The 21,779-nt window shown below is 43.3% G+C and overlaps 1 protein-coding gene across 1 annotated transcript in view; it reads left to right on the top strand.

Moving 5' to 3' along the window:
• The window catches only part of SLC25A20 (solute carrier family 25 member 20), a 30,594-nt gene extending 9,537 nt beyond the window's left edge, over nucleotides 1-21,057 (top strand). The window contains exons 3-9 of the mRNA XM_045992077.1: nucleotides 1,322-1,449; nucleotides 5,124-5,214; nucleotides 17,577-17,694; nucleotides 18,387-18,459; nucleotides 18,829-18,938; nucleotides 19,426-19,550; nucleotides 20,206-21,057. Coding sequence (XP_045848033.1) covers nucleotides 1,322-1,449; nucleotides 5,124-5,214; nucleotides 17,577-17,694; nucleotides 18,387-18,459; nucleotides 18,829-18,938; nucleotides 19,426-19,550; nucleotides 20,206-20,268 — 708 coding nt within the window. The 3' untranslated portion in view covers nucleotides 20,269-21,057. The remainder of the gene's footprint in view (nucleotides 1-1,321; nucleotides 1,450-5,123; nucleotides 5,215-17,576; nucleotides 17,695-18,386; nucleotides 18,460-18,828; nucleotides 18,939-19,425; nucleotides 19,551-20,205) is intronic.
• Nucleotides 21,058-21,779: the final 722 nt, after the last annotated feature.

Here is a 21,779-nt window from a genome sequence, read left to right as displayed (position 1 = left end):
TCATGATCACAGTTTTTTATATGTTTAACAGTTAAGTAATATACTATGAGGAATATTTTATTTCTTGTGTGACTGTTTTTCTTGAGGTTGGATAGTAATTGTGTCAGATTTTTTCCTTGTGTTTCTTTGAATCACTGTCTCTGTTATCCTGTATCTGAAAAGCTCTGTGGAGTACTTTTCTGTTTGGTTTTCCACACTGCCGAAACAGTTAAATCTGTTGTTCTATATGAGTTGTTTTGCTTTGTTTTTCTTGGAAACATCCCTTCTGGAGTCCTCCATCTTCATACTCCCATGTGGACTAGCTTCTTTCCAGACTGACAGTACTCAATGCCATCCTGGAAACCCCATTCACCTCTCTTGGGTTGAACCCTTGGTCTCCTGGGTCCCAAAGCTTCCTCTTCCCTGGTGTGCTAACCTTGTTTGTGGGGATATTATCTATTTGTCTATTTATTGGCTACTACATAGTTGATTTCATCACCAAACTGTATTGAAAAGTGAAAATTGATGTGCAGTCTTACTATTATTTCTAACAATAAAACCCCCATGTCTTAATATTTGGAAAATACAAAAACTTCTTTTTTTTGTTTTTTAAAGATTTTATTTATTTACTTGACAGAGAGAGAGAGAGAGAGAGAGAGAGATCATGTAGGCAGAGAGGCAGGCAGAGAGAGGGGGCAGCAGGCTCCCTGCTGAGCAGAGAGCCTGATGTGGGGCTTAATCCCAGGACCCTGGGATCATGACCTGAGCCGAAGGTAGAGGCTTAACCCACTGAGCCACCTAGGTGCCCCCCAAAACTTCTTAATTACCTATCATCTCACCCCAAGAAAGTCAGATCACATTGTTTTTTAGCCTGCTTTTTTAGTGGTCTCTAAGTAGACATAGTAATCTCTTCTGTTACAGTGTGATTTAATGGCTTTGATAGTCCATTCATGGAATTCCCATCATTTGTCTTGGTAGTGTCCTCACTGGGAGTTTTTTGGTCTATTCCAAAATCTTGAGAGCATATAATTGCCTGATGTCATTCCATTTTTATATCTCTGAGTATTTTCTTAGCATAAGTTTCTCGACAGAGAATTTCCTGGTGAAAGAGTCTGCTGTGTATTGCCGGACTGTCTTCCAGGATGAAAGCTGTTTCCAGTTTCTTCAGCAGTGTATAAGAGGACACTATTTCTGGGGTTTTCTTCCTATTTAAAGCTCTCTTTTCTTGGAGAAGAGCTAAAGAAAGGAAGCCACAGGTTAGAGGACACACTACTCCCCCATTTCAGCGGTACGAAGGGTAGTTGTGTCTATAAACAGCTTCTGCTTCTGTGATTCCTTGCAGGGCATCACGGGGCTATATCGGGGCATGGCTGCCCCCATCATTGGGGTCACCCCCATGTTCGCCGTGTGCTTCTTTGGGTTTGGTTTGGGGAAGAAACTGCAACAGAAATGCCCAGAGGATGTGCTTAGGTGAGTACTTCAGGTCAGGAGCACTTGAAGCTGTTCTGCCTGATGATGTGACATGGGTTAAAGGGAAAAAAAATCTCAGCAGATAGAGAGTGGCTGTCCTCTGGGCCCCTAATCCTGGCTCCTGGTTGCTCCACATGAGGGAAGCACTGGAGTGTCTTTTGCCCTATGAACCAAAAGGAAAAAGAAAACAACCCAAAGCCCTTCCCCCTCCTCCCTACCAGATTGTCATAATTTCTTCTGTGAAGTAGTGTCACTGACTAGGGATATTAATAATATCAACCTCATGGCATCAGGATGTCTGAATGCTACGTGTATAAAATGCCACAAACAGTTGCCGGTCCTGCAGTGAAGACGGTGGCAGCCTTGTTTTCCATCACCGGTTGGGAAAGGGCAGTTCTCAACTTTTGTTTTACATCATTTTTATAACATGATTATAATTATTTCAAATACCAGTTTCTCTGTTAAGTGCAATAAATTAGTGTATCTTCTTTTCATAAACTTTAAGAAGTTGGGTTTGAGTATGAAGAGTCAGATGAGTCAGGATTATAGCCCAGGATTTACAAAGTAGTTAATAAAAATAGGTCAACTCTTTTCTTTCTTAAAAGATTTTATTTATTTGACAGACAAGAGATCACAAGCAGGCTGAGAGGCAGGCAGAGAGAGGGAGGGGGGAAGCAGGCTCCCTGCTAAGCAGAGAGCCTGATGCGGGGCTCGATCCCAGGCCCCTGGGATCATGACCTGAGCCAAAGGCAGAGGCTTTAACCCACTGAGCCACCCAGGCACCCCAAAATAGGTCAACTTTTTAAAAATTAAACATTTTTAAACTTAAAAAAAAAAAGATTTTGTTTATTTGAGGGAGAGAGTGAGAGAGAAAGAGACAGCATGAGGGAAAGGTCAGAGAAGCATACTCCCTGACTGAGCTACCCAGGTGCCCCCATTTTTAAACTTTTGATTCAAGTATAGTTGACATATAATAGTAGTTTTGGGTATATAACATAGTAATTCAACAATATTGTACATCATGAAGTGCTCACCCTGGTAAGTATAGTCACCGTCTGTCACCATACAAAGTTGTTACAATATTATTGACTATATTATATTCTCTGTGCTATACTTTTCATAAAACCAGCTTCTTGGGGTGCAGGGGAATTCTGAATGGGAGTGTGGATGGCAAGGCGGCTCATCTGAGACTTGCAAGGTGACAACTCCTGGGAGGGGCTGCAGGCAGCACGGGACCCCCAGAGGCTAGCCAGACTTGAGATCCAGGAGCTCAAAGGAGGAAGCCCAGGGTGCTATATGGTTGTTTTCTGTCACTACTTCGGGCCACAGCATGCTGAGTAAGGGTCTAGGACATAGATAGAGACGCTTGTAATGTGAAACTATTTCTGGAGTCCTTGTGACCCTTAAATGTGCTCAGCTTCTATAAACAGCCACGGGTGGCCACAAATGTGGGCATGTATGGGGTCCTTTTGAAGCTGTATTTGACTGTTGGCAGTCCAAATATCCCATGGACACATGTTCTCTCTGAATACTTGGTCTTCCAGCTCATGTGCCAGCTCCTGGCTGTACCAGGACCATGCACTAAAACCTCCAGTGGGGTCATTGTTAGTACTTTGGCCTATGGCTTATGTTGCCTGTGCGGTCACATCAGTGTGTAGAGAAACACCTTTCCTGCTTGAGCAAAGATTGAGACACTTGGAACCCCACCCCTATAATCCTTCCATGTTCTAAATTCTGAACTTCAGCCCTGCTATGTTCCCCTCCCTGGAGTGGTATTTAGGGAGAGTGTGAAAATGAGCACTACCAGGACCACGGAGTGGATGCCCAAGAGGTCCAGACTCACAGATGCCAACCTAGGGTTCGGGTGGGAGGTGGCAGAAAGGGCCAGGTAGTCATAGAGTGTCTACAGAGTACCCTGTGCACACACAAAGACCCCATTCAGAGGGAATTCCTTACTCCCAGGAGACGGGTGTGTGCCTGACCTGGGGTATGGGCATCTTGCAAAGAATACTTGGTCTCATGAAGGGGAGTTCAGTTGCAGAGAGGGCTTCTCTTGGGGATAGTAGTGTGAACTGAGCCTGCGAGGGAGGCCCTGCACGAGAGCAAGTCTCTTGACTGTTACACAGTCAATCCATGTGCTACACTTGTCTGCCTAAGGTACATGTGTGGGCCCTGCCTGGGGTGAGAATATGGAAAGAACAGGGCCGTTGAAACTGATGCCCTGCCTGGAGGGAAGGACCTGCAGTAACTGTATCCCTACCCCCATTTGACATCTGCTTTCCAGATACTAGGCTCCTTGTTGTGGGGGGGGAGGGACCTGCTTGAAGGCTCAGCAGGCAGAGGGTTGGGGTCAGGAGGGACCTGAGTCTCTGGTGAGTAACTGACGATTTTCAGCAACATTTTTTTTTTTTTAATTGTGGAGGCTCTTTTTTGAAATACTAATTATGGCTTTATGCTCCATTGCCTCCTGGCCACCCTTGATTACTAATCCCAGAAAGAAAAGGAGATTGCAGAGTAGCACAGACAGCTGTGAGCTATAGATGCCTGGAGACTCAGTCTCCTCTGAATACTGGGCGTGGTTCATTCTTTGAAGGTCAGGGTGAGGATCTGGGTGGCCACTGGGCAACCATTCCCAGCACAGAGGGCCACAGAACCCATCATACCTATCTGGGTACCAACTCTGTCTGGGCCTTTCTCAGTATCTTAGTCCTTGCAACTCTCCTGGCAGCGCCTCAGCCTGTGGAGGTGGCCACACTAGTCCCCCAGCCATGATGCTGTCCTGCTTGTGTCTTGGCTTAAAATGTTCTCAGGACCTTGGTGGTCCAGAGGAAGTGAGATTGGGGGAGAACTGGGGTCAACTGAGACTGAGTTAGAGGCTTTTCCCCACCACCCTGAATTTTACAAATGGGAAATCAAGGCTCAGTGAAGCCCAAAAAGTTGTCTGTAGTCATGGTGCAGGGCAGGCCCAGGGAGGGAACTGTGTCTCACTATAAAGCTCCTCCCATGGGCGAGGCCTTCTGAAGTGTGCCGGGGGTGGGGGGTTGGGGGCTGGGGGGGCCTTCTTGACCAAACTCATATTGCTCTTGACACTGAGAAATTTGCCCTGGGAAATTTGACATCAGAATACACCTAGAACTTTGCTTCTGTGCAAAACAGGATTTATTTGTGCTGGGCTTCTGCCTAGTCAAGTGCTTGTTTATTATTTTTTCTTTTTAATTTAAATTCAAGTTAGTTAACAGGGAGTATAGTGTTGGTTTAAGTAGTAGAATTTAGTGATTCGTCACTTACTTATAACACCCAGTCCTCATCCCAACAAGTGCCCTCCTTAATGCCCATCACCCATTTAGTGAATCCTCGAACCCCCTATTTTTTTTTTTAAAGATTTTTTATTTTTATTTATTTGACAGACAGAGATCACAAGTAGGCAGAGAGGCAGGCAGAGAGAGAGAGGAAGGGAAGCAGGCTCCCCGCTGAGCAGAGAGCCCAATGCAGGGCTCGATCCCAGGACCCCGAGATCATGACCTGAGCCGAAGGCAGCGGCTTAACCCACTGAGCCACCCAGGCGCCCCAGAACCCCCTATTTTTTCTTAGAAAGTCATCCTCTTTGCTGGGATCACCTCTGTCCTGGGTAGTTAGTCACCAGTGTTTGCCTCTGGTTTTTGTTTTCAATACAGCTACCCCCAAATATTTGCAGCTGGGATGTTGTCTGGTGTATTCACCACAGGAATTATGACCCCTGGAGAACGGATCAAGTGCTTGTTACAGGTAAGTGGTGGGATCTGGGGTTTGGGGGTTGTCATCTGGGGGGAGGCGGCTAGCTTTTTCCATTCAGTATGCAATTTTGTGTGGATGTTTATGTCCTTTCACCCTTTATAAAGGCTTCAGATCAGGTGTGCAAAACAGTTTCAAGGTTTGCAGGAACATGGAAGCAATCGTAGTAGAATCGAGAACCAGGACAGTATAACAAACCAACCAAAATGTCACACCTGTGATGTGTCATTCCAGACTTATCCACTCTTATTAACAGCTACTTCAGGAACTCTGAAAGGTGAGTCATGTCTGGTCAGAGGTGGAAGGGAGGCTGCTTCTGCCCATTGTATCTTATGTCTCTACAGTTGCCCAAAGTCTCATTGCAGCACTGACCTTGGAGTGCCGGCTCTTTCAGAGGCCAAGGCTATGAACTGGCCTCCTGCCTTACCACACAGGGCTCCTTTTAAAACAAAAAAAAGTTACTGCTATTTTCTTCTAATGGTTGAAGTAATTTAACACACCATTCTTGCTAGAAAATTTGGATAATGCAGAGAAGCACAAAGAAAAAATATATTTCTCACGCATGATACCATCCCACTGAGGTAACCACTGTTAGGGTTTCTTTGTGAATTCTGTCTTTTTGGTAAACATGTACATTAAGAAATACTAACTTTTGAAATAAAATTGGGGTCATGTAATGCATTAGTTTTATAATGTTCTTTTTTCATTCGATGTATCCTAATTTTTTGTGTGGTTATTTTTCTGAAGCATCGTGTTCTGTGTACTATTTCATTACATGGCTGTCATTTGCCCAATAATCCCTTATCTGGGGGGGCATGACAAACTATATATGATAGTGAAGATCTTGCTAAATAAGTGTTTGCGTGTGTACCTGATTATTTTCTTAGAGTAAATGTCCAGACTTGAAATTATTATGTCTAAAGGTATATACTTTTTAAAAAAAGATTTATTTATTTATTGATTATTTAGGAAGAGAACGAGGGGGAGGAACCGAGGGGGAGGGATAGAGAATTCCAGGCAGACTCCATGTTGAGCATGGAGCCTGACATGGGGCTCAGTTTCATGACTTTGAGATCATGACCTGAGCCAAAACCAAGAGTAGGATGCTTAACTGACTGTGCCGCCTGGGCGCCCCTAAAGTTGTATACTTAAAAAAAAAAAAAAAAAGTGGGCGGCTGGGTGGCTCAGCGGGCTAAGCCTCTGCCTTCAGCTCAGGTCACTATATCAGGGTCCAGGGATCGAGCCCCGCATAAGGCTGTGTGCTCAGCAGGGAGCCAGCTTCCCCCTCTCTGTTGCCCCTCTGCCACCTTTCTGCCTACTTGTGATCTCTCTCTCTCTGTCAAATAAATAAATAAAATCTTTTTTTAAAAAAAAAGTGTGTGTTGGGGCGCCTGGGTGGCTCAGTCATTAAGTGTCTGCCTTTGGCTCAGGTCACGATCCCAGGGTCCTGGGATTGAGCCCCATGTCAGGCTCCCTGCTCAGCGGAGAGCCTGCTTCTCCCTCTCTCACTCCCCCTGCCTATGTTCCCTCTCTCGCTGTGTCTCTCTCTGTCAAATAAATAAATAAAATCTTTAAAAAAAAAAAAAGTGTGTGTGTGTGTGTGTGTTTAAAATATTTTATTTATTTATTTGTCAGAGAGTGGGCACACACAGAGGGAGCAGCAGGCAGAGGTAGAAGGAGGCTCCCCGCTGAGCAAGGAGCCCTATGTGGGACTCTATCCAGGACCCCGGGATCATGACCTGAGCTGAAGGCAGACACTTAATGGACTGAGCCACTGATGAATACCTAAAAAAAAAAGTTTTTAATGCCTATTACCAAATGATCTCCCTATAGCGGTCTGTCACTTTCTATTCCAGTAAATAAAAGAAGAGCAACCACTTACCAGCAAACTCTGCATCATCTAATTTACAATCTCTACCAGTGAAAAATTGGCATTGTTTTAAATTTTCATGCTTTTAAATGGTGGTGAGGTTAATTATTTTGATGAATATTCATTGTTTGTATTTTTCCATTGTGAAGTTCCTCTTGGTGTTCTCTGCTCATTGTAAGTTTTTTGACTTACAAAAGCTTTGTAATTGTTAATTACTTATTGTACATGGCAAGCTTGTTTCATGGTTTGCGTTTGTCATTTAACTTTGTATATATATTTTTTTTAGCTTTTAACAGTACAAGCTTTATTACAATTTTGTGTATTTTTTAAACTAAACTTTTTATTTGAGACAATTTTAGATCTATGGGCAGTTGTAAAAAATAATACAAAGGAAAAAATCATAATAATACAGAGAGATTGGGGCGCCTAGATTGCTCAGTTGTTAAGCATCTGCCTTCAACTCAGGTTATGATCCCTGAGTCCTGGGATTGAGCCCCACATCAGCCTCCCTGCTCAGCGGGAAACCTGCTTCTCCCTCTTCTGCTCCCTGTGCTTCTCCCTCTCTTGCTGTCTCTCTGTCAAATAAATAAATAAAATCTTTAAAAAATAATAATAATACAGAGAGATCACATTTACCCTTTACCCAGTTTCCCCACAAAGGTAACATCTGGTAAAACTGTGGTACAATATTACAACAAAAATATTGATATTGATACAGAAAAGATACAGAACATTTCCATCATGCCATGGCCACATCCACTTCCCTTCTCTCACTCCAGTTCTTTACTACCCCAGCAACCACCAGTCTGTACTCTATTTCTGTCATTTTATAATTTCAAGAATGTTATACAGATAGAACCACACTACAGTAAACTTACCAGGCAAACTTCTTTGGTTGCTTTTTTTTTAACTCAACATAATTTTTTGGCATTTCATTAGATTGTTGCGTGTATGAATTGTTCATTTCTCTTTTAATTGTCCATTGAAGGACATCTGGGTTGTTTCCAGCTTTTGACTATTAGAAATAAAGATGGTTTAAACATTCATGTTCAGACTTTTTTTTTTTTTTAAAGATTTTATTTATATATTTGAGAGGGAGAGAATGAGAGAGAAAGAGAGCACAAGATGGGGAAGGTCAGAGGGAGAAGCAGACTCCCTTCTGAGCAGGGAGCCCAATGTGGGACTCGATCCTGAGACTCCAGGATTATGACCTGAGCCGAAGGCAGTTGTTTAACCAACTGAGCCACTCAGGTGCCCCCAGAAGTTTTTCTAAGAAAATAAGTTTTTATTTCTCTGGGATAAATGCCCAAGAGTACAAATTGTTGAGTCATATGGTAGCTGCATGTTTAGTTTTTAAAGAAACTGCCAAACTGTTGCTTAGTTTTTATATTTTATATTCCTGCCAGCAATGAATGAGTGGTCCAGTTTCTCTGCATCCTCGTCAACATTTAGTGCTGTCACTATGTTTTTTTTTTTTAAAGATTTTATTTATTTATTTGATAGAGAGATCACAAGTAGGCAGAGAGGCAGGCAGAGAGAGAGGGGAAGCAGGCTCCCCGCGGAGCAGAGAGCCTGATGCGGGGCTCGATCCCAGGACCCTGAGATCATGACCTGAGCTGAAGGCAGCGGCTTAATCCACTGAGCCACCCAGGCACCCCTGCTGTCACTATGTTTAATTTTAGCCATCCTGATAGGTATGTAGTAATACCTCATTTTAATTTATATTTACCTAACAGCTGAAGATGTTGAACATCTTTTCAATGCTTATTTGCTGTATATCCTCTTAAGTGGAATGTCTATGGGCAGTTGTAAAAAATAATACAAAGGAAAAAATCATAATAATACAGAGAGATTGGGGCACCTGGGGGCTCAATTTCTAATTGAATTTTTTTTTATTATTGCATTTTGAGAGAGTCCTTTATTCTAGATACTAGTGGTTTGACATATACATGATTTGTAAATATTTTCCCCAGTTTATACTTTATCTTTTCATCCTCTTAACAGAGTCTCTCTCTCTCTCTTTTTTAAGATTTTATTTATTTATCTGACAGAGAGAGATCACAAGCAGGCAGAGAGGCAGGCAGAGAAAGAGGGGGAAGCAGGCTCCCTACTGAGCAGAGAGCCCGATGCGGGGCTCGATCCCAGGACCCTGAGATCATGACTTGAACTGAAGGAGGCTTTAACCTTCGGCTTTAACCCACTGAGCCACCCAGGTGCCCCAACATAGTCTCTTTTTTTTTTTTTTTTCTTTAAAGATTTATTTATTTGACAGATAGAGATTACAAGTAGGCAGAGAGGCAGGCAGAGAGAGAGGAGGAAGCAGGCTCCCAGCCAAGCAGAGAGCCCGATGCGGGGCTCGATCCCAGCACCCCGGGATCATGACCTGAGCTGAAGGCAGAGGCTTTAACCCGCTGAGCCACCCAGGCGCCCCACATAGTCTCTTTTTAAAAAGATTTTATTCATTTGTTTTATTTGAGAGAGAGAGACGAGAACGAGAGTGAGAGAGAGAGAGAGAGCGAGAGAGCATGTGCCTGAGCAAGGGGAGGGGCAGAGGGAGAGAGAATCCCAAGCAGACTCTGCACCGAGTGTAGAGCCCCATGTGGGGCTGGATCCTAAGATCCCAAGATCATGACCTGAACTGAAGTCAGGTGCCCCCAAATTAAAATTGTTTGCTCAAAATACTCTCTTAAGGGGCACCTGGGTGGCTCAGCTGGTTAGGCGCCCAACTCTTGGTATTGGCTCAGGTCGTGATTGTGAGGTGGTGACATCGAGCCCTGTGCAGCCCTGCCCATTGTTGGGCTCTGTGCTCAGTGGGAAGTCTGCTTGAGATTCTCTCCCTCTCCCTTTTCCCCTCCCCGATTCATGCTCTTTCTCTCCCTCAAATAGATAAATAACATTTTTTTTTAAAAGATTCTATGTATTTATTTGACAGAGAGAGGAGAGACACAGCGTGAGTGGAAACACAAGGTGGGTGGTGGGAGAGGGAGAAACAGGCTTCCTGCCAAGCAGGGAGCCCAATGCGGGGCTCAATCCCAGGATCCTAGGATCATGACCAGAGCCAAAGGCAGACACTTAATGACTGAGCCACCCAGGTACCCCTCAAATAAATAAATCTTAAAAAAATTTATCAATTGGGCATATTTGTGTGCATACTCTTTTGTTCTGTATTTTCTTCCATTGACTTATGTGTTTATCCCTCCACTAATACTACAGTCTTGATTAATACAGGCATATACTAAGTCTTAAAATTTAGTAGTCTGATCCCTCCAACTTTATTCTTTAAAAAAACAAAACAAACTTGTTCTGGCTATTCTATTTCCTTTGTATTTTCATATAAACTTTAGGATAATCTAGAAAATTAAGGGGCATCTGGGTGGCTCAGTAGGTTAAGTGTCTGCCTTCAACTTGGGTCATGGTCCCTCCTGGGGTTGAGTTCCATGTGGGGCTCCCAGGCAGAGAGTCTGCTTCTCCCTCTGCCTCTCCCTTCTAGCTTGTGCTAGCTTGCTCTCACTCTCTCTCTCTCAAATAAATAAAGTCTTTTTTTTTTTTTAAAGATTTTATTTATTTGGCAGAGAGGCAGACAGAGAGAGAGAGGGCGAAGCAGGCTCCTTGCTGAGTAGAGAACCCGATGTGGGGCACAATCCCAGGACCCTGGGATCATGACCTGAGCTGAAGGCAGAGGCTTTAACCCACTGAGCCACCCATGTGCCCCTCAAATAAATAAAATATTAAAAAAAAAGAAAATTGGGAAAAATCTTGCTAAGATTTATGTTAAATCTATAGGCCATTTTGGATGGAATTGACTCTTATTACTTTGAGTCTTCCAATCCATGGACATAGTATATCTTTCCATTTGTTTAGAACTTTCAATTTCTTTCATCAGCACTATGTAATTTTCAGCATATAAGTCCTGTATGTGTTTTCTTATATTAGTTCCTAAGTCTTCTCTCTTTGACTTTGAAAAATTGCACTGTGAATGGTACTATAATTTTAATTTTGTTATCTACATGTTCATAGCTAATTTATAGAAATACAGTTGACTTTTGTATGTTAATCTTATGTCCTGTGACCTTCCTGAATCCCTTGTTAGTTCTAGGGTTTTTTGTTCTTTTTTTTAAATAGAATCAGTGAGATTTCTTTCTTTCTTTTTTTTTTTTAAAGATTTTATTTATTTATTTATTTGACAGACAGAGATCACAAGTAGGCAGAGAAGCAGGCAGAGATAGAGGGGGAAGCAGGCTCCCTGCTGAGCAGAGAGCCCGATGTGGGCTCTCAGTGAGATTTCTTATGCATAGAGTCATGTCATTTGCAAATAGGGAGTTTTATTTCCTCATTTCTGATCTGTTTAACCTTTATTTCCTTATTTCACTAGCTAGAACTTGCAGAACTGTGTTGAATAAGAATGATAAGAATGGACATTTTTGCCTTGTCCCCACTCTTACAGAGAAGTATTCACTATTTCATTATTAAATATGTTAGATGTACTTTTTTTTTGTAGATTCTCTTTATCAAGTTGAGAAGCTTACCTTCTTTTACTCTTTTTTTCTGAGAATTTTATCATGAATGGATATTGACTTTTGTCAGATACTTTTCTGCATTGATTGATGTAATCGCAATGGGGTTTTTCTTTAACCTGTTAACTTTGCATTACTGGAACAAACCCACCAACCTGAACATGTTGTATGATTCTTTTTGTATATTACTGAATTCTATTTACTTACATTTTGTTAAAGATTTTTACAACTATAATCATGAAAGATTATTAGTCTGTCATTTTTTTCTGTATTATTTTATCTGGTTTTGGTTTCAGGATAATACTATTTTCATAAAATGAATTAGGAAGTGTTCCCCCTTCTGTTTTTGGAGGGAGATTGTATAGAATTGGTGTTAATTCTTTAAACATTTGATAGAATTTTATAATGAAACCATCTAGGCTTAGGGATTTGGGGAGGTGTTTTAAAATTATGAATCCAATTTTCTTAATAGTTACAGGGCTATTCAAATTCCTTACTTCATATTGGGCAAATTGTGGTAGTTTATGTTTTTGTTTTTTCACCTATGTTGTCAAATTTGTCTGTGTAGAGTTAGAGTTGTTTGTAGTATTCCCTTATTATCCTTTTGATGTCTACAGGGTCTGTGGTGATATCTTCTGTTTTATTCCTGGTATGGTAATTTGTGATTTCTCTTTCTTTTTTGTCAGCTTCATTAGAGGTTTGTTAATGTTTTTGATTCTTTCAAGAAAACAACTCTTTGTTTTATTGATTTCCTCAACTCTTTTTCTGTTTTCTATTACATTGGTTTCTGTTCCTATCTTTATTATTTCCTTCCTTTTGTTTGTTTTAGGTTTAGTTTGCTTTTCTTTTTTGAAGGGTTTTTTTAGGTGAGAGCTTAGATGGTTGATTTGAGTCTTTTCCTCTTTTCTGATTTATGCGGTCAGTGCTAATGGCTTTCCTCTTAGTAGTGCTTTAATTGTGTCTTAATTGTATTTTTAAAAATTTATTTACTGGGGCGCCTGGGTGGCTTAGTGGATTAAGCCGCTGCCTTCGGCTCAGGTCATGATCTCAGGGTCCTGGGATCGAGCCCTGCATCGGGTTCTCTGCTCCGCAGGGAGCCTGCTTCCTCCTCTCTCTCTGCCTGCCTCTCTGCCTACTTGTGATCTCTCTCTGTGTCAAATAAATAAATAAAATCTTAAAAAAAAATTTATTTACTTATTTAAGTAATCTCTGTACCCAGCGTAGGAGTCAGACTCACAACCCCGAGATCAGCAGTTGCATGCTTTCCCATCTGAGCCAGCCAGGTACTTCTAACCTACATATTAATTGCCAATCAGTTCAGTGTGTTTTCTAATTTCCTTTGAGACTTTCTTTTTGAATTATTTAGAAGAGTGTTGTTTAATTTCCAAGTATTGGAGATTATTGATTTCTAGTTTAAGCCCATTGTGATCAGAAGACATAACTCTGTATTATTTAAAATCTTTTAAAGTTCTTGAAACTTGTTTTATGCCTGTGGTATATCTGGTCTGTTCCATGGACACTTGAATTTTAGGGTATGTGCTGCGGAAGTGAGTACTCCATGGACACTTGAAAGGAATGTATATTCTGCTCTCATTTGGTGGAGGGTTCTGTAAATGTCAGTTAGATCCTGTTGGTTGATGGTATTGAGTTCTTCTCTATCTTTGCTGGTTTTCAGTCTTTTTGTTTTACCAGTTTGTTGATAGAGGGAGTTGAAATCTCCAAGTATAATTGCTGGTTTGTCTGTTTCTCCTTTTAGTGCTATCAGTTTTGTTGCACGTCATTTGTAGCTTTCTTGTTACATACACATTTTGGATTGCTGTGTCTTCTTGGTAGATTGACCCTTTTATCACTATATAATGTCCCTCATAGTATCATTATACAACATCCTGTAATTTTGCTTACTCTGTTCTTGCTTCCTTCCCTGATGTTTCAGGGTTCCTTCTTTCATTTTTCTGTGTAGAGAACTTCCTTTCACTATTTTTGGGGAGCAGCTATTCTTTTGGGGTAGGTCTTCTTTTGGTGACAGATTCTTAGTTCTCCTTTATCTAAGAATGCCTGATTTCCTTTTTATTTCTGAAGTATATTTTTGCTAGACATAGGATTCTGGGTTGACAATTCTTTTCTTTCAGTACTTGGAAGATACTGTGCCATTTCTTTCTATCGTCCCTAGTTTCTGTGGTCTTTCTGATTGTTTAGGTAAGGTGTCATTTTCCTCTAGCTGCTCTTAAGATTTTTTTCTTTTTAGATGGGAGGAAGGGCAGAGGCAGAGGGAGAGAGAGAATCTTAAGCGGGGCTTAATGTGGGGCTCCATCTCACAACCTGATAACCTGAGCCAAAAATCAAAAGTCAGATTCTTAACTGACTGAGCTACCCAGGCACCCCAAGAATTTTTTCTGTATCTTTAGTTTTCAGAAGTTCATTTTTGATGTGTCATTGCATGCATTTACTTGGGTTTATTCTGTTTTGAATTTGCTCAGCTTCTTGAATCTGTGTGTATGTTTTGCCACATTGAGAAAGTTTTGGGAACCTTTTGGCAATGATTTCTTCAAGTACCTTTTCAGTCCTGTTGTCTTTTCTTCTCTCCTTCTGGGAGCCTGAGGCCACAAATACTAGATTTTTTTGTTATAGTCACATAAGTCTTGAGGTTCTGTTCAATCTGTTTCGGTCTGTTTTCTTCCTGTTGTTCAGACTGGGTATTTTCCATTGTTGTGTTTTCCAGTTGATTTTTTTTTCCTCTCTTGCCTCTGTTCTGCTCTTTTTTTTTTTTTTTTTTTTTAAGATTTTATTTATTTATTTGAGAGAGGGAGAGAATGGGGGGGGCAGAGGGAGAGAGAGAAGCAGACTCACTGCTGAGCAGGGAGCTGGAGGTGGGGCTCAATTCAGGGCTCAATCCCAGGACCCCATAGATCATGACCTGAGCCGAAGGCAGATGCTTGACCAACTGAGCCACCCAGGCGCACCTCTGTTCTGCTCCTGAGCGAGCCATCCATTGAGCTTTTTATTTTGGTTATATTTTTCTTTTTCCCTTTTCCTTTTCCAGTTGTATTTTTCAATTATATGGTTTCCATTTGGTTCTTCCTTACATCTTCTATTTACGTGCTAAGACTTTATTTGTTTGGTGTGGCTTTCCATATTTTCATTTGTTTCAAGCATATTTATAATTACTTATTGAAGGATTTTTACCATGGCTGCTTTAAAATCTTTGTCAGATAAACAAAAACCCAAAACAAAATAAATATTTGTCAGATAACAGTAATATCTCTGTTATCTGTTGCTTGTCTTTTTCCTTTCAGTTTGAGGTCTAGCTGGTTTGGGGTATGATGAGTGACTTTCAATTGAAACCTGGTTATTTGCATGTTATGTAAATAACGTATTTTCAATTTTAGCTGGCTTTTTCCAGCAGGAAAGGGAAAGATGCTGCCTTGTTATTGCCAGGTAGAGATAGAAGTCTAGGTTCCTGACTTGGCCTCTGTTGGCACCTCAGGGTGGGGCACTTCTTTTTACTGCTGGGTGGGTGTGAGAGTTCCAGCGTCTCCATTGACCCCATCCGATAGGAGGGTGCTGGTTACTGGATGTCAGGGATGAAAGTCCTAGTTTCCTACCTGGCCTTCTCTGACTCCACCCTGACAGCATGTTGGGTGCCTCGTTAGAGCCCTGCAAGGGTGGAAGTCCAAGTTCCCCACTTGGTGTTTGCTGGTGTGGATGGGAGTGAGACCCCAGCTTTTTGGTTTTTGTTTTGTTTTGTTTTATGGTGTATGGCTAGAGTTGAGTGTTTATTGTCTAAAACTTCTTTATCTTTCTAAGCGACCCTTTCTTGGTCCTTTGTCTAGAGAACACAGGCTTTTGTTGGGGCTTCTTTCTGGTCTATGCTTGTTGGCATTCCTGGATTGTCAGTTTCCTCAGCCCCAGATCTGAGATATATCAGAAAGAAAATCCAAGGAACTTACCACCAAGTCATTCCTCAAGTTCAGAGTCTCCTAGCCAGTCTCTCTTTTTCTTTGAACTTTCAGAGTCTTCTCATGTTTGGTTTAAAAATAAAGTCTAGGGTTTTTGACAGCTCTTTCTGCCCACGGGTCCTGTCTCATGCTTTAATAAAACCACCTTTCTTGCACCCCCCCCCAAATTAAATAAAAATAACGTCTGGGGTGTTTTGTTGCACTTCAGTAGGAAGAATTTATATTTCCAACTCAGGCTTTTCCTGAACTCCATACTAGTTTATCCAACATTTCCATTTGGATGCTTACAGGCACCTCAGTGCCATCATGTGCAAAAATGAGCTCCTGGTCTTCTCCAATAACTGCTCCACCTACAACCTTCTCCACCTCAGTTGTGGCAACCATACTTCTAGTTGTTCGGCTCTAAATCACAGGAGTCATCCTAGATGCCTCTCTTTTCTCACTGTACATGTCCCATCTATTGAACAGTTAAGCTTGCTTTCGGCATATGCCAAGTCTATCCCTTCTCATCCCTCCATTTGCAGCCACATTGCTCCAGGTCATCTTCATCACATATGAGTGAGAAGATTCTCACAATAAGATATCAATTCTATACCGATCCTCTTTGGCCCCCACGTCGCTGTGAGTCAGCTCCAGTGTCCTCTGGTCACATGGGTTTCCTTGCTGTTCCTCAGACATACAGATTTACATGTGCCCAGATCATTTGGGAAGTTAAATTTTAAAATGCCATTACTATTTGATTGACATTGTCTTAAATTTATTATTTTTAGAAAAATTGAAGTCTTTCCAAGGAAAAACTTTCCTAACCAGAGTGATGACTCTATTCATCTTTTTTTTATGTTCCTTGGAGTGCTTTAGAGTTTTATTTATGCAAATCCTATTACTGTTTGACGCACATATATTTTATTGCTATTCAGGATAGGATTCCTTCAGGCTCTCTGCTCAGCAGGGAGCCTGCTTCCCTTTCTCTCTCTCTGCCTGCCTCTCTGCCTATTTGTGATCTCTGTCTGTCAAATAAATAAATAAAATCTTAAAAAAAAAAGAATATCATTAGAATAGGATTCTTCCCCATTATTTTCAAATTGTTATTGCTAGTATGTAGGAAAATTATCGAACTTATATGTTTATTTCATGTTTCTCCTTGGAACTGTTAAAGGCTAACTCTCCAGCTTTTTTTTTTTTAAGATTTTATTTATTTATTTGACAGACAGAGATCACAAGTAGGCAGAGAGGCAGGCAGAGAGAAGGAGAGGAGAAAGCAGGCTCTCTGCTGAGCCAAGAGCCCAATGCGAGGCTCGATCCCAGGACCCTGAAATCATGACCTGAGCCGAAGGTAGAGGCTTTAACCCACTGAGCCACCCAGGTGCCCCTTAACTCTCCAGCTTTATTCTTTGGTTGATGCCTCTGTTTGTTGTGATTCCTCTTGGCTCTGTACTCGCTGTGGATCTTGTGTGGGGTTCTTTGTCTCAGATCTTTTCTGGAATTACCCCTGCCTGCCTTACTCAAGCTCTTGTGTCTTAGGCCCTGGATCCCTGAGACTGGTATGGGGGCCCCTCCTAGCTCCTCCCCTGGCTCTGCACAGGATCTGGGTTGTGGCACTTAGAGCTCTGAACAGCTTTTTCCTGTTCACCTTTCCTTGACCGAGCTTCCCGATCACTGAGAGGCTGGGATGGATTTGGTGCTCAATGGATATTTGTTGAAGGAATAAGTGAATGACCTTCCAACTGGCTTTATTGGGAATGCTCTTGTATTTGAGAGAGTTCCTCCACATATTTTCCAACTCCTCTGTTGACTTTTTTTGTTATGTGTGGATACTTTGTGCTATTTTCATTTAACTTTATTTCCCAGTGATTTCCACCAATATTCTATGTTCCAAATAACTAGCAGTTTGATAGGGCAGCCTTTCATTGGTCTAATAATGACCACTCCCACACCCACCTTGTAATCTCTAACCTGCTGAGCCTGTTGACTCTGATGTTGCTGCTACTGACTTGATGACTTTTTCCTCCCTCTCAGATTCAGGCTTCTTCAGGAGAAACCAAGTACACTGGGGCCTTGGACTGTGCCAAGAAGCTATACCAGGAATCTGGGATCCGAGGCATCTACAAAGGAACAGTGCTCACCCTCATGCGAGGTAACCTTCTAGGTTCTCCACCTGAGGTCACCTTGCTGGAGGAGCTCATCTGAGGAGGGCTTGCCACAGAGGGTCTTACCTGCATCCCCCGATTAGCGTTGGCATTGTACAGGCTACACTTCTGACTGGCATGGTATGTCCTGTTTTTTTGGGCAGTCTCACCCCCTGGCCAGCATGGACACAAATGAGGATGGGAGGACCTGTATCCTTCTAGCAGGCTGGCCCTCAAGGGTGCAACTCAAGATAGTGCCAATTACAGGGGAGTGGCTAGTAGATAGCAGTCGTGGCTGGAGGGATGAGGGACAGTGGGGCTCTCCATGGTTTCAAGAGGCACGTCCTGCTGGGGTGGCAGTCAGAGAGGCAGACACAGTCTCACCCCTGCCCTGATGCAGCTGTTTGGAGGAAGGCCAGAGGCTAACTGTAGTTGTAACTTGGAGTGGGTGTGTCCATGGGGACCACTCAGAGGGGACTTCGAAGGTGAAGTGTTGTTGCGTGTGTTTGTGCTCATTCACACCAGTGCTTGCCCCGAAGCAGCATCTAATTACTGCAAAATGATTACTGCACATAGGCAGTACGGCTGAGGAACTTCCCAGGAAACCTTGAAAGGGCCAGCACAAGCTTGGCTCTTCTAAGTTCTAGAAATCCATGAGGATTTTATATTCTTTAATTCGCTTCTTTCTTGCCCCTAACAGATGTTCCAGCCAGCGGGATGTATTTCATGACATATGAGTGGCTGAAAAATATCTTGACGCCAGAGGGAAAGAGGTGAGGAGAACAGAAGAACGCGGAGGCCACTTTGCTCGGTCATGGGTTGGTTGCCCTTTACTGTGAGTGGGTCTGAAGGCAGAGTGGGGCTTGCTTCTGGCTCTGTGTCCATTTTCCTGTCCTTGCTGCTGAGACCCAGCTAACACTGCTTACTCTGTACTTCACCTGCGGCAGCAAGTGTATGAACCAAGTTCATGAAACCTCCTCCAAGGGGTGGCAGCTACCATGTCACAGAAGCCCTGGCCTTGGACCTCCTCCCTCTGGCCAGTCTCTCCCTCTGTGTAACTGCCCCATCTGTCAAGGGAGGGATGGTCTGAATGCCTCACTCACAGCCTTTGTCTGACTGGGGCTGCGGTTGGTGTTCTGCAGTGTCAGTGAGCTCAGTGTGCCTCGGATCCTGGTGGCTGGGGGCATCGCAGGGATCTTCAACTGGGCTGTGGCAATCCCCCCGGACGTGCTCAAATCCCGCTTCCAGACTGGTTAGTGGAGGGTAGTGGGGTAGATGGTGGTGGAGTGGGTACCAGAACTGGCTGCCCCTGGGGTGCAGAGCTCTTAGGGCCCTGGAGATACTCACTCTCCACAGCGGCACCCAGCATCTCTCTGACCAACATTTTCCCTTACAGTCATTTGTGTCCTAGGAACCCTAGATTCATTTCCTTTTGGCCAGAACACAACATAAGTGAGATAAGCAGTCAGATCAACTCTGCTGCCTTCCCATGAGCAGAAGGACTCTTATGTTCTTCACTTTTCCTCTCCACTCCCTCAGCATCAGTAATCCAGACATTGTATGTTTATCCCAAGGTGAATGGTGTTGTCTGTGGTCTGGTCCCAGATGACCTGGAGGGTGTCCTCTTCCTGATGCAGTGACCCAGCGGGAAGACTTGATTACGGAACTGTCCCTGTGTAGGTTACTATAGGCAGGTCAGGAAACTTCCTAAAGCCTTAATAGTTGGATTCCACCCACAGCACCTCCTGGAAAATACCCTAATGGTTTCAGAGATGTACTGAGAGAGCTGATCCAGAAAGAAGGAGTCACATCCTTGTATAAGGGGTTCAATGCAGTGATGATCCGAGCCTTTCCAGCCAATGCGGTGAGTGGAAGGCAGGGGCTATGCTTTCCCTTCAGGGCTTAGAGGTTCCTAGGTCTAGATGGGCTGACTTTTGCTTGTTCCTATGATTGGATTGGGGGCTCAGTTTTCCCCAAATCCCACCCTCAGCCAGAGCCTCCATATTTGCTTCTTTTCCTGAAGCTTCAGGAGGAGTTGTCTTTGGGATTCTTTGAGGGAACGGACTTTTTTTTTTTTTTTTTAAGATTTTATTTATTCATTTGAGAGAAAGAAGAGAGCACAAACGGGGAGGGGCAGAGGGAGAGGGGGGAAGCAGACTCCCAGCTGAGCTGAGAGCCTGACATGGGGCTTGATCCCAGGATTTAGAGATCACAGCTGGAGCTCAAGGCAGACACTCAATGATCTGAGCCACTCAGGTGCCCCATGAGGGGAGGGGTTTTGATCTCCTGACTTGGTCATCAGAAGTGGGTATTTGTGAGACATGGATTTTCTTCCTGTCGCAGGAATATGAAAGCACAGCTTGATTCCCTGACCTGGGGTGGGAACAAAGTTGGGGAGGGGTTCTGATAAAGTCATGGAAGGGTTGTGGTCCTGACAGGGTCAGCCAAGCATGGTGCTGGGGTCTTTGTGATAGTCCCAACTCCTGCTAGCTTTTTTCTTCCTTCTAACCTCTTCTCAGGCCTGTTTCCTTGGCTTTGAAGTTGCCATGAAGTTCCTTAATTGGGCCACCCCCAACTTGTGAGGCTGAAGGCTGCTCAAGGCTTCTGGAAGATGGAAGCTATCACAGAGGAGAAGCTGTGGGCAGGACTAGGCAGTCCTGAAGGCAAAGGGAGGGGAATGGTGGGATCAGAACTCTGTACATGGACTTGTTGAGACCATTGCCTTAATGACATCCTCTACCTGGTATAACTTGGTGTGCCATTTTGAAACTTGAATTTACTGATGCCAATTTAAGGGATCTCAAGAGGATTTGGAGGTGGAGTAAGTAGCTTCTAGACCAGATACTACCTATGGTCAGAGAGCTATCTACTGGTAGACTACAGGCCCTACTACACCCAAAATACTACTCGAGAAAGAAGGAATCTCAGCTTCTCACTGGAGACACTATGCATGTTTTCAACCAGCTGACCAAGAGCTGGTGTTATCTTCGATCCCTACCCAGGAACACCCACCAGATTTCCAGGGTTATCACTGAATCCTGGCCTGCACATGGGGATGTGGACTTGAAGGCCACATCTCTCTGTCCAAGTGGACTGAGCAAATGTGCCTAGGGATGGATAGCCTGTTACAGGTTGAGTTTTTCTTTCTAATGCATGCAAGTAATCAAAGCTAAAACTACAGTAGCCTAACTTCCCAGGAGTAGATGGAGAGCTTTCCCTCCTACACAGCGAGGAGGGTTTTGAATCAACAGTTCTAGCCTGCTGAGATAAGTGACAAAGCCTGGGGTGTAGGAAAGGCTCTTTTCACATACTCTTTTCTCATGAGAGCGCCCTGTTTTAACAGGAAACAATAAATATTGTTTCTAATTTTTGCATTGTGTGAAATTATTTTCATTCTGGGTCATTTCAGCAGGCAGCCTGTGGCTTTCGTGGAGGTTGTCAGGGATCTGGTATCCTTCTTGGTGGCTCCAGGCAGGGGATTTAGCAGGAGGAAGAGGGGGAAGTTTTGGCTAGCCCAGCCTTCCCTGACTGTCCTAGCAGCAACTGCCTGATGGGGAAGTGGGGGAGCTTGATGGCTAACTATTCCCAGAGCCCTCAGTACAAGCCTGCAGCCCTTCCCTTCACTCTTTCACCTCTCTGCCCTGAGCTAACAGAGAGTTGATTGTTCTAAAAGCCAGAAGCAATCCTGACTTATCATATGAGTTTGGGGGTCACTCTGATCTGCTGTCACCAGCCGGGCTTTGCTAATTAGGCTCTTGGTGATGCACAGGTACATCCAGAGGAGCTAAGGGAGCCAAGTTAATTTGTCCTCGTCTGGTGGCTGGCGAGGTTACCAGAGCTGGGCTTTTCTGGCATTGTCCCACCTGGCAGTCACAATTACAGTTCTGCTGGTACGTCCCACCTTGCCGCAGCTGCACAGAGACCCTGGGACTTTGGCTTTAGTGCCATTACTCTGCATAAGGGGGTGAGGGGGCCAGCCTGGCAGGAAGCTAAAGATTTGAGGGTTTAAGGAAGGATACTTTATTCCTGGGAAGATATTCTTGGATGACTAGAAAGGAATTACGGTCAAGCAAAAACAAAACAAACAACAAAT

Source organism: Meles meles, chromosome 20, assembly GCF_922984935.1.
Source record: "Meles meles chromosome 20, mMelMel3.1 paternal haplotype, whole genome shotgun sequence".
NCBI classification, from domain to species: Eukaryota; Metazoa; Chordata; class Mammalia; order Carnivora; family Mustelidae; genus Meles; species Meles meles.
Note: the sequence above shows the minus strand (reverse complement) of the source record. Positions and strands in the feature narration are given on the sequence as shown.